At 31.4% G+C, this 13962-nt stretch overlaps 1 protein-coding gene across 1 annotated transcript; it reads right to left on the bottom strand.

The window, feature by feature from the left end:
• Positions 1–524: 524 nt before the first annotated feature.
• On the bottom strand, positions 525–5099 carry LOC124823787 (seed linoleate 9S-lipoxygenase-like). The gene is made up of 9 exons (XM_047296089.2): positions 4755–5099; positions 3893–4176; positions 3570–3804; positions 3099–3419; positions 2917–3002; positions 2727–2834; positions 2196–2503; positions 1838–2101; positions 525–1513 (listed from the first exon to the last, which is right to left on the bottom strand). The coding sequence occupies exons 1-9, from the start codon at positions 5008–5010 to the stop codon at positions 760–762; spliced, it is 2616 nt and encodes an 871-aa protein (XP_047152045.2). The 5' UTR covers positions 5011–5099; the 3' UTR covers positions 525–759.
• Between the last annotated feature and the right edge of the window lie 8863 nt (positions 5100–13962).

The raw sequence follows: 13962 nt of genomic DNA, 5'->3' as shown, positions 1-13962 counted from the left end.
TTTTTATTACAATCCTTTTGTTTGAGTTTTGGACGTTCCAAGTTGTCCTTTTCTTTTTATTTGCACATGCTAATGATCTATTACAATCAAGAGAGTAGAAAAAAGAATGATTTATTACAAGAAAGAAAATCGTGTAATCATTATTTATACTTTTTTAAACTTGCCCTCTGATATAAACAAATATTTTTACGATTACAATACTGATCTTTTGGGATTGGAAACCATGTTGTATATGTGAAAAATACTGAACTTTTTAATACTTTTTAGATGAGAATTCCATATTGAAAAAAAGATAATCTTGAAAATTATATTTGTTATACAAGTAACCCATCTAGAATGTGTATGGTGTTTTCTCTTAATTACTGCACATGTTAGCATATTTATATGGTATATTAGAAAAATTTATACATTTTTTTTTGTTTTTTGTTTTATCTTTTGTTTGTGATGAGTGAGTGCAAGAACATGGTTCTTTGAGAATAAGTCTCAACCAAAAATTACATAATTGAAAGACTTCTCTACAGAGATGGTGGTAAAGACAGTTTCATTTGATTTTAGTACAAAGAACTATTTGAAACTTCTCAACGTTATTACTGATAAACATAAGATGAACCAGATAGGAGGTGACAGTGAAAACAAACTTATAACATACTCAAATTGAACGAGAGCAGCATACTGCATACATTGAGACAACAATTTCACACATACTTTTGTTGTCTCTTACTCAAAAGCATAATATGGATAAGGAAAACAACATCCGTTTCAGATAGAGATACTGTTAGGAATTCCTCTGAAAGTCATTCCTTCCTCACTTGAACGAAGGAGTAAGGTGTATGGCAACTGAACTGGCCCATGACGGCTTCCCAGACTTGGATCATTGTTCCTTGCTGTGATCTTTCCTTCAATTTCTGTCAGTTTGCTTCCAAACTTTTTGAAAGCTTCTAATGCCTTTGAATCAGTTGTCCAATATGGACTATCTCTCTCCCCAAGATAGATCTCATCAGAGGCATGCCTTGACAATATCTCTAACACTGAAATGTCAACAAGGCTCTCGAACTTAGGTGTGATTGTTTTCAAATACGCCTTTTGAGGATTCTTCAGCATCTCATCATATTCTTTGGTTCCTGGTTCAGGGATAAATCTTCTAGTCAGAGTTGGACGGTTCACGATGTAACCTCCATAAGGATATTGTCCAAAATTAACAGCTGCATGAAGAGCAGAAGCTGTCCATATGATGATAGAGCAAGATTTAATGAGATCTTCAGGAGTATGCATTTTAGGCCACCAAGGCTTATCTTTTAAGTCACCATGACCCTTTTCCACAACTTCCTTCCACCATGCTTGTAGTTCAGTATCTTGTTTTATTGCTGCATCTGTTGGGTAATACAAGGAGACATACTCTTTGACCCATGCCGTAATAGCATCCCATATTTCAAGTCCATCAACAGCATAAGGGTAGTCCTTTATCAGAAGACGAAGGCCATGAGGAGCAGAGGGGTCTTCAACTGCTAATCCCCTGAGTCAAGCAACAATATAAAATCTTATTGACAAATTCAACTAGCCTCACTCCATTTCTATTATCATTAAGGGAAAACTTTTTGTTTTCGTAGTTCCATAACTGAAATAATTCATGTTTCTATTGACAAACACATATTTAAGAGCTAGATCTCTTTGAGAATTAATAGTTCATGCAATCACAAAGTCATCCAATCACCCGTGACAGCACAGCTTCTCTCTTACATTAACAATACTTAAGAATCAAACCCTATCTTGAATGACTAATTAGTAAATAAAACTTCATATATCTTTGTATTAGTGAAGTATATTTTATGAATGTCACCTCTTGACAAGATCAGCTGGTAATGCTTGGTCAGTAAAAACCCAATTCTTGTAAACAATTGAGGAAATCTCCATAGAGTACTTTCCAGGCAAAAATGCTTGCTCAATAAAGCCACCTGCATTGATCAGGGATTGCCTAGCAAGACCGTTGATATTTATGGTATCACGGTAGTGAGGATAAAGAAGTTTATTAATGGGGTGAAGCACACTGAGATTCCTGTTTGTTGCTATGGCAAATGGCTCTACCACAGCATGAGTATTTAACCTGTTAACCCAAAAAGAAAAATATCAGCAATAAATTCATACACACGTACACTATACAGTGCACACGGACTAAATATTGCAAAGGAAGTTCTCACCAATGACTTATGAGCTGATGATAGCCACAATCATTCACAACTACATGAGCTTTGGCCAACAGCCAAATTGTACTTTCAACACCTTCTGTTGCAGGCAGCACGACTTTACTCACGGCACCTAAATTGTCTCCACCAGGATGTGTTTTGCTTAATTCGATAACAAGAGGCTTTAAAGACCCATCATCTTTCAAGAATAGGATTGTCCTTGTGGCATAAGCTTTTGATGTCGGTAGGTTGTTTATCCTCGTCAAATAAGGGATGAATGCATCATGGTAATCTAGTATGAATAATCTGTCTTTACCAAGTGCCTGTTCCAGAAATTTTTATTTCAGTGACTCAATTTCTTAACTTCAAATTACAAATCCAAGTAGAGCAATTAAATATTGATTCTTTTACATGTTAATCGAGTGTACTTTGTTTTTAATTTGCATCAGAAGGATTACTAAAAGGAAATTATAAGAGAATTTAGCAAAAGTCATGCCAGATAGAAGTTGAATGATGTTTTTTATAGTGAAAAAAGCATATCATTACCTCTTCTACTGTGACCCCATCCATGTTAATCTCCAACTGTTCTTTTGTTATGGTACTAGTTTGATCGCCATAGACTGTGGGATCAAGTGAGCTTTTTGGTGGAAATTCCTGCCATTAGTAAAAAATGATGTGAGGAAGGATGACAGATATACTCATATAATGAACTTAATAACAAAACATTTGAACTTACTTGTAGACGACGAATTACATTAGGATTTACACCAGCAATCGTCTCTCTTGCAAATTCTTCATCAGTCATCCATGCTGACTTGCTAACTGTCCAAAGCATAACATATGTACTTGTCAAATTATCAATTCAACAAACGCTAACATGTTTAAGTTGTTTTGAACAAGATGTATAATCGAAGGTACCTCTGATTACATGAGGAGGTGGAAATTGAAGGGCATTTTCACCGTCTGTGCGGAAGATTTCTTTGAGGGCTGGTAAGGGACTAATTTGGCTGAGTATATCTGTTGGCAGCTTGAGTCCACCCTCATAGAGACTACGCACTTCATCGAAGCTATCAAACTCACTTGATGTGACCCTCAAGTCAAAAATTGCAGATTTTAACATAGGAAACACATTCTGAGATAGGGATTTGAGTCCATATATAAGAAAATCCGATGACTTCAAATGACCGAAATTCTCATCTCTTGGGACATAAATCTCACCCGGTTTCTCACTGTTGGGGTCTGTTACAAAACAACCCAGATTAAAAGAATTATCAACAAAAGCAAAAATTCGTATACCAAGATCAACATAATAATAAAGTTTACAACTTTATCCACCAATGAAACCATACATGCCCTTTTGTTTAGTTTAACTATAAAGAAAAGTCTTACCTTTTTTGGTCTTGTCTCTACCAGATCTAACCCTGCGAGGGTATGGATAGTTGCTAGAGCCTCCAAGGATCGGGCGAGGCTCACCACCATCTGGGTTTCCAATGTCATTATACACGTCATAGTCATAGATTCTATCTTGTTCCTTGCGTTTACCAGTTCCATCTCCTCTAAGAGTCTCCAATTCCTCTTGTCTGTACTTCAGCAATGGAGCTGGTGTTGCACTTGGTACATAAGTCTGCCATATATTTCACAATTTTGTCATTCACTTTGTTTGAAAATTTAATTGGGTGAACTTTTGTACACATTAGAAAAGCAGAACTTACGTTGTTGACAAAGAAAATACGATCTTTTTTGTAACTTTTGAAGTTATAAACCCAGGAGTTACAGACAAAGCGAATGGTTCCATGGTTTGGAATGTCTTCAAGAGTTACACTGACAAGGAAAAACTCATCAGTCTTAAAGTTTTTTATGTAAAATGCTCCTGGAATTCCAAAGTCTGATTCCCATTCAAAATAAATACTGAATGCATCTTGTCTTGCTCCCAAAGTTGGTAGGGTTGGAAGATGACTGTTCAGATATGCTTCCTCTCCAACTTTCCCTTTTCCACCTACATAAGAACCCTTGCAAGTTAAATTCCATAAATAGTTACAAAATAACAAGGGCATGTGACCCAACAATAATTTCAAATGTTATATATGTATTTATAAATCAATTTATAATAATATGTTTATACAATATACATACAAAATAATATTATCTTATTTCTATTTACATGTAAATGTAAATAATTAAAGAAATTTCTTTTGAATAATGATTTATAAAATGTACATATTCCATATTGTTACATAAATAAATAATAATAATAACTTTATATATGCACAATAATATTATTGAATGTTCATTAAATATTGAATAAGATCAAAATCAGTGATGTTGTTATTTTCAAAATTATATGACAACCATAATATTATATCGATTTTTTCTTTCAATACTTTTTTATTTTACTTTTTCTCTTTTTTCCCTGTTTTTATGCAGTGATGTAATTATTTTACTTATATTTATTACATTAGTTATTTTCTATAATTACACCTTGATAATATGCTGTTTTATGGTAGTTCTGTTTTATTCTGTTAATAATTATTTGAAGAAATGAAAAGAGATTTATAATAGTATTAAGGAACGAACCATGAGTCTGAGTAGCACTGATCAACTGCATGGAAACGTTACGCCCTAAGAAGGCGGTGGCAGCGTCAATTACTCCGCCGGCTACATTGGCGACGCCGCCCAAGATACCGCCGACGGCCCCAACAGCGCCGCCGACAACGCCGCCAACACTGTTAGGAACGGAGACGGAGGAGATGGCGTTGAAGTCCAAGACATTCTTGGGCATCAACACCACAGTCCCCTTTATCTTCTGTGTCTTTTTGCCGATCCCAAACATTTTTCGTCTTCTGTTTACACACACTCAACACTATTATTCTTATCCTTTTCACAGACCGAGAAGAAGAAGAAGAAGCTTGTGTGGTGAAACACTGCAAAGAAGGTGTACTTATAGAGGGAGAATTCATGGCACACCTACCTCATATGTAACACGTGCTATATAACACTGCACAAAGACACTATTCATTGTCTTGTCAATTTCTTAGGATCGACATTATCCACTCATATTTCTTCGATTTTGTTCTGGTTTGTTAGATTGGTGGTCGTAAAAATTATTTCAAATAATTAAGATTTGTGATGATAAAAAGTTCCTAGCACCCAAGAAAGAATTCAGAGAAGTTTTTGTAACACAGGCAGATTTTTTCTTAATATTTTATAATCTAATTATGTTAGCCATAGAATGGTCCAGTTCTTTCTTTTCATGCTTTGTTTTTATATCGTTGGATTGGACTACGTGTATATGCTTGTTCATTCCCCTCGTGGATGGATATGCATTAAATATTTGAATGATTGATTTTTGGGGTATTTTTATTATTTCCTAGACTTATAATTTTTAAATTGATCACTTTTTTCTAAAGTGATTTTTAGTATTCTAATATTTTCTGGAACACGTGATTTATAAAACGGAATTTTGGGAATTTTTTTTTATGTATTATTTCGGATTACGAAATGTATTTTAGAATGAGCTTTTTAAATTGAGATTTTCAGAATAAAATTAAAATATCTTCAAACATAAACTTTTCAGAATAAATTTTCGAAAAAAATGTATTTCAAAACGAGTTTTTTAAAATAAATTTTCTAATATATATATATATATATATATATATATATATATATTATAACATCTTATTTTAATAATATTAAAATTACTGAATAAAATATTATACATTTATTATAATATATAGCAAATAGACAGAAACATACAAAATATTAGTTATCCATTATAATAATTATATTAATATTGTAATGTAAAACAAATTTATATAAATTTTGTTAATCACTCATAGCGTCATTGAACTTCACTCAAGGTACATGTTGATATCTAATCCATTCTCTACTAACATCGAGAAACAATATACAAAAGAAAAGAAAGTAGTTTTCAAAAGAAAATTTCATAAAATAGTTAAACATATCATATATTAGTTCAATATTTATAAAATACTTTAACTCATATGAATATACATACAATTGATTTTAAACTTAATTATCTGAATATATACTTTAATATAAGGCTTCATTGTAGTTGGACACTTATAATAATATTTATGCTCTATAGAGTCATAAATACAGGGGTTATCACCCTACAACTCATGAGGTTAATCTTTCACGCTTAAAATTAAAAGTTCAGGATAAAGACCTCATATCATTCTCTTCCCCGTCTCATTCATATATAGAAATTTAATGATTGATAGTATATCAAGATACCTCCTTCCTGAACTCCTATATGTTAAAGCATACACAAAACAAACCACAACAAATTTCTTCTTGGATTGGTTCTAACCATTCTTAGATGATCATCCCAAACTAAACATCACATTAACATTCATAAAAAGAAAACAACATAAGCTAGAAAAGCACATGTGAAAAGTTGTGTTAGACTCTACTAATCTCGCCCAACGAGAATACTTATTCGTTCAACGAATAGTGCTTAAAAGTATTTTCGTTGAGATACCTCATCCAACAAGATCATCACTGGATCTCACAAGCTTAATATATCACAAAAGTCGTCCAATGAGACATGCCTTGTCCAGCCATTGTCAAGTTAGTGAGTTCTCTGAATTTGGTTGTGCCCAACGAGATTATTCTCACCTAACAACTACTAAATCAATAACTCTTTTACTTTTGAGCTCGTCCAGCAACCATATTCACACTTAGTGAAGACTAAGTCAATAAATCCCCTTACTTTGGTTTCATCGAACGAGTATACTCTCGTCCAACGACAACCAAGTCAGTTACTCTCTAACTTTAATCTCGCTCAGTGAGTATATACTAGCCCAACGAGTCTGCATAATTTTGTAGAATAGAATTACGTAGATTTATTCCACACAAGCCTTTGCAATTTAGTGTAACACTAACCATAGATGCCAAAACAATCGATCATCATATTATACACAATTCAATAACTCAATTTACTTCAAATATAATATCAACAATTCAACAATTCAAAATTCCAATCACATCATCATTAAAGATAATTCAAACTACCTAACTCAACTCAACATATTATATTTCATCAAACAATTCAATCACTCAAATTAACTACCATACAAGCATAAAATCAATAATTATAACTTGTTTATCACTTAAAATCGATGAAATTAGTTTCTCTTATTTGACAGATGGCATAACAACTCTAGTGATCTTAACACAGCTCTAAAGGCACATAAAACTTTACCTACTCCTACAAATGATAGAAACATGATCAACACACACTATTATGACCACTAGCAAAAAGTCTAATAGAAGACTCAGACCTTAAATTCAAGCTAAAATCGCTCACATGCACACAAAAAAAATACACAAACAAAGGAAAATAATATAAACTAACTTATATATAGAGTTGAAGATTTCACCTCATGAATTACTTAGGCAAAACGAATACGAAGTTAAAATCTCTAGAAAAAGGTAAAGAATTCCAAAGAAAATAAGTTTAGAAAAATGGTGTGATTTTAAATAATGAAACTCATTTATAGAAATTTTATTTATATTTTAAATTTTTACTATTAAAATAACTAAGTCTTATAATTTAAAATATATTATTATATTTAAGATACGACTTTCAAGACTCTTACATATATTATATCTTCCAGAATAGTTTTCTCTCTAAAAGGTGTAGTTTGAAGTAATAACAAGAACATGTATAATGAGAAAGGTAGTTTAGTGTTTTTGCTATTATTATGGTATGGCGGTGCAGGTAGTAATCTTGGGGTACGGACACCACAATTTGACTAGGGGAATGTGAAATCATGGACTTCATAACCTATCGGGTAGAGCCCATTAAACTGGGTAAAGCCCGAAAACCTACTCCAAAAACTTTATTTAAATAACATTTTTTTTCTTTTATAATCTTTGGTTTATTTATTTGAGTATAATGGAGTCTAAGATTTAGGAGTTAATTTTTATCATTTACTTGATCAAGGTATTAGTGAGACTACGACAAAGTGAAAATGAATTCTGACTCTTAAAAAAATTCAATTAAACTAAGATTTCCTTTTCCCTCTACTTAAAAATAAATTATAAACTAGTACATTTGTATGTGAAAGTAAAATAAAATTTTACATTGAAGTTTAATGTTTTCATAGGAAATTTAACATTGGCGTTTTGATTGAGGGTAAATTGAGATCGAAGAAATACACTACTTTTAAAATTCTTCTTGGAACTTGAAATAATAGAGTGAGAATCATCAAATTGATTTATGTTAGTTATAATATAGTGTATATGTAATATATTTGTTCTTTTATACATTTGAAATTGGGTTGGACAGTTATATTTATTTTTGTTCCATCTAGTTATGTTTGGATTATGATTACATCTTGTTGAATTTATATAATATTGGGTTTTGAATGGTAATTTTGAGCTGAAATGCTTGAAATATGTAATATATGGGTTGGTATGTTTTGATTAAGAGTATAAAATGGATTGATTTACCAATGAACTAAAAATAAATTAGTTTAATTTAGTTTATTTATTTTTAGTCAACAATTTTACAATTTAACTTGTTTCATCATAAATTGATTCACTTAAAAATATTTATTTTATATATTTATTATAGTACAATTAAAATAAATTTATTTAATTCGTTATTTTATAAAAATATAATCAAAATATTTACCTATTATAAAGATAATAATTAAAAATTAAAATATTAATTTATATAATTTTATAAACAAATAAATTAAACTTTTAAACTGTTTAACGTTTTTCAACATTAATCTAAAAAAATTTCAAATGTTAATTTAGATAACTAAAAATATAAATAATTATAATACAAAACTTTAAAAAAAAATCTGATAAAAAATTATTTTCAGTAATCAATTTACCTTGAAGGTGATTCAAACTCGTTTAACTGGTTAAACAAATCAGTTTTATTTTGAGAAAAATTAAATAAAATTTCGTCTTTCCAATCCGTAACGAGATTAAAATTGTACGAATATTAAACATTTAATATTATGACATGTAAAACAAGTAATAATTAATGATTTCGATAAACTGATTTGAGATTGTACGAATATAATGAATTTTGCATTGAATTTAAGTGTCAGAGCTCTTGTCATATTGTGTAATTTTTAGGTTGGAAAAGTTAATTTAACTTATATTTTAACTCTTATATGAACTTTACCGCGTAAGTAACTGTAGATTCTTTAATACATTAATCTCTTTCTTAACACAAATGGTATGTTTCAAGGAATTGTTTTGGCAAAGACGGTGACAATATAATTTTCCTGAGCTAAAATAGTATTTTACAATGATAAAATATCATTTTATTAAATCATTAAATATTACAAATAATTAAGAGTTGTGATAATAAAAAGCTGGCAGCACCGAGAAAAATAATTCAGAGAAGTTTCTATACTACAAATATATATGTTTCGGTTATTGGGACTGAGTCACCAAACTCCGTTGTTCACTTTTTTTTTTGAAAGGAAACCTGTCAAAGATTCTTCGATGCTAAGGTCAGTATATGAACCGTTTGGTGATTCAATGAAATAGTAATGAATGTACAGTAAATGTAACCTATCCACCACTCACCTCTGACCTGTATTTATAGTTTTCGCCATGGGCTTGGGATTAGTGAAAAGTTAATCACGGTCCAATTCCAGTCCAATGACTCTAATCACTATTTACCTTAATCATAGTCTTAACGACCCAGTTTACCGACCGACCGACCTTGTGCAGCTGTCCGTACGGTATACCGTTATTACTCATCCGAGTGGAAGGATGAATGGTCGGGTCGCACAGCGTGTAGTGAGTGTTTATGCCAGCCGTTCGACAATGCTATCAGAGGAGTAAAAAAGGTTGAAGAAACGCCCGGTCCGTATGCGTTGCTCTCGGACCGCTCGGTCTGTATGGTACAATATATATATATATATATATATATATATATATATATATATATATATATATATATATATATATATATATATATATATATATATATATATATATATATATATATATATATGAGTTTGCTAACTTGCGTAAGTTCTTTTTCCCATTTGATACATTTTAGTAGCATATACCGGGTTTTAGTAGACACAAATACTCTCATATGTTATTTTAAGTTTTAAGGTTGATGATATTTGAATAATTTTCATTTCAAAACTAAAAAAAAAAACAAAAAACTCTAAACCCTTACTCACCTCCCTCATTCTTCTCTATCCTTTCTCTTTTATATTTCTCACTTCAATACTTTCTCTATCATCCGTACTACAGTATCAACTGAAAAAATCAGAAACACTCGTCTAACCCTAATCCATCTTCCTCATTTATCCAATTTGTTTATCTCTCATCTCCATACTCTCTCTCTCACCCATACACTGCTTGTTCCCTTTCGAATGTTTCATATTGATAAGCATATTTTCATTTCATTTTTGTAAAAAGAATAAAAATATTTTAAGAAATTACACATGTTCTATATTTGAGCAAATTACAGAATATTGAGTAGTTTCCAAGAAGAACTGCATTGATATATCAACTAATTAAAAATCAACCAGAAATTAGTAAACTAGTCATAATGAACCTCTTAGCTCTAAGTTAGACCACTAAATTACTTTCCAAAGTAAATTACATCATGTAAATTTATTTTAAACAATTCACATCTCCAACTTGTTTGGTCAATATAAACATGATGTTGTCATTCTGATTTATCATTTGCCACATAAGTGAAATTAAGGAAAACAAAACGCACTAAATTTTAAATTGGAATTTAAACTTAATAACTCTGTTACCATCACACTCATAGTTTAACTTCTACTCCTTTCATTTATATGATTTTATCAAAATTGATATTAAGAAACTAAATGCTTTGCAACTATCATGGACTGATGCTAACGTATTTTCTTGGAGGGTTCTTGTTTTTTTTTTAGTTTTGAAATTATTATAGACTTTAATTTTTTACAAATTTAATAACAATAAGGAAAAAAATATAACACAACCCTCCAATCAAAAATCAACATCAACATCAACATCATCAATTATTTTGTTATTAAAGTGGAAAACAAATGAACGAACCGAGCAAGAACAACAAATTGCAATGTCACGGGTTGTTGTGTGTAGGTGAGAGAGAGTATGGAGATGAGAGAGAAACAAATTAGGTAAGTGAAGAAGGTGAATTAGGATTAGGCGAGTGTTTTTTATTTTTTCAGTTAGGATTAAGGGATGACAGAGAAAAGATTAGAATGAGAGAAATGAAATGAAAGAGAAAGAGTTAAAAAGAATGAGGGAGATGAGTAAGGGTTTGAATGTTTCTTGTTTTTTTTTTAGTTTTGAGAATGAAAATTCTTCAAATACTCTTAACTTTAAAACTTAGAATCCATAATATAAAAGGATATTTAGATATTTTTGTCTATTAAAACCTGATACACATTATTAAAATGTACTAACCGAAAAGAAAACATAGACAAATTAGCATACCATATATATATTAAGCATTTAATATCTATACATGTTGGTCATAGAATGGTCCAATTCTCCTTTTTCGTGGCTTGTTTTCATATCATTGGACTATTATGGATGTTCATCCCCACTGAAAAGAGATGCAATAAATCACTGAATGATTGATTTGGAGAATTTCTTTTTATATTTAAAATTGAAAAAGAAAATCTCATTCATAGCTTCTTAATATCTCCATTAATTAATATTATTAATTCTCTCCAAATACAGGAATTTAATCAGGGGAACGTGGAATTATGGACTTACGGGTGTCAATTCGTTAATGTCTCGTAAATCTTAACTCACTTTTAAGTAAGTCTCTTTTCAGAGATTTCAAATAACGGGATAAAAAAAAGTTTCAAGTTTACAAAGTCTCTTTCAAATAGATAATGGTTAGGACTAACATATGCATGGTCCAATAAAAGAATTTAATTGATTTTTACAAATATATTTTAAGCGAGTTAAACATTGAATTGAATCATCTTGAATAAATAAGACAAAGAAGCAAATTAGAAATATTGATTAGGTCAACTTGAAAGTTAAGATAAGTTAATTCAGATTAAAAGTTGAGATAAATCGACTAGAATTGAAGGTTGAGATGGTATGACTAGAGTCGAAGTTTGTGATGAATCAATCTGAGCCGATGGTTGAGACAAGTCGGTTGGATCGCAATCAAATTTGGTCGAATTCGGTTAAGTCATTCTTAATCGAAATTCAGTCGAATTTGACGAGTTGATCATGGTCAAAATTCGTCCAAATTTGAACCATCCCTTTCAAATTTGAATTCTATGGAGTCAGTTACAACTAAAATTTGGCCGAATTCGTCGTCAACCATGATTGGAATACGGTCAAGTCGGTAGCGACAAAAAAATTGTCGAATTCGGTTAAGTCAGCCCTGACTGAAATTATGTTGAATTTTTTTGAATTCGAAGAAGATGACCCATTCAAAATTTGGCAAAATTCGAATGTGGACATTTTTTTAGTGTACAACTTTATGGTCTGTGAAATTTTTTAGTCCCAACCCATATGCATTAGGACCAAGCCTTATGGGGTTACGGATGAAAAAACAGACCAAGCTCAAGTGACCAACTTGTCAACCCGTTAAGAAATAGGGGACTAAGACAGAATATTGAACCCGTCAACTCGTATAATTTCGGTCCATTTGGTCCGTCAACTTATTGGATCCATCTGACCCTTCAACTTATTGGATTACAGGATGGGTTGGTCATAGGCTGACCGATAATCTATTTAGTCATTTCAAAATGAGTTGGCTCATGTGGCTAGTAAGGATGGCCTGTTTTAGTTATTCAGAAGTTGAAAGTTGCATCATTGATTCACTTTTTCTTTCTCTCGCATAATCACCCTCATAGCTCTAGAGCAAATAACGAGTCACAAGTTGTAGTAGTCATTGATGGAGGAAGAAATGAGTCCCAACCACAAGTTGTCATTGACAGAGATGAAGTTTACGACACCAGAAAAAAGACCTAGACGAAGACGACCAGGTTCAAAAAAGGGGTGGAAAGCAAATGGGAGATGTGACGCTAGGGTTTGCAAAATCAAATATGAGTAAAAGTGGGTTTATAAAGGGGTGGAGTTAATTATAAGAGAGGAAAGTTTTTGAGTGTTACTCCTTGCATCCGTCACTTTTCTCCTTACACCCCCACATTTCAAAAATATCATTCTTTAACGGATTTCGAAATTTGTTGAAGCTTTCGAAAAATCCTTCAACAAATTTCAAAATTTGTTTAAAACAAAAAATTCTTCAACATATGTCAAAATCCGTTAAAAAAAATTCCTTCAACAAATTTTCAAAAGCTTTAATGAATTTCGAAATTCGTTGAAGGCTTAGAAAATCCTTTAACAGATCTTGAAATTCGTTGAAGGAATTTTTCTTAAACAAATTTCGAAACCCATTAAAAAGAAAGAGAGGAGGTGTAGGATTTTTTTGAAATACAAGAACAATTTTGGAATTTTTGGAAAAATGTGGGAGTGCAAGAAAAAACGTGAGTTGGTGTAGAGAGTAACACTCAAAGTTTTTTACCCTTGTAAATTTAAAATTTGGAGGTGTAGAAAGAAAAGTTGATGGTAAAAGGAGAAGCATCCGTGGAGAGATAGCCTGTAATCTATAACCCAACTTTAAGAGACTAAATTGAAAAACGGATAGCCCAAAGGAAAACGGGCTTAACGAGAGTGTTATTATTTATGAAGGGTGTTGCTCCCTCCACCACCACACCACCACAAAAGCTCCCTGCACCTCCCCAAATTTTCCCAAATTTTTTTAATTACAAAAGTACCCATTTTT

The sequence above is a fragment of the Vigna umbellata genome, chromosome 11 (assembly GCF_029865625.1).
Source record: "Vigna umbellata cultivar VRB3 chromosome 11, Vumbellata_1.0, whole genome shotgun sequence".
In the NCBI taxonomy this organism is placed as follows: Eukaryota; Viridiplantae; Streptophyta; class Magnoliopsida; order Fabales; family Fabaceae; genus Vigna; species Vigna umbellata.
Note: the sequence above shows the minus strand (reverse complement) of the source record. Positions and strands in the feature narration are given on the sequence as shown.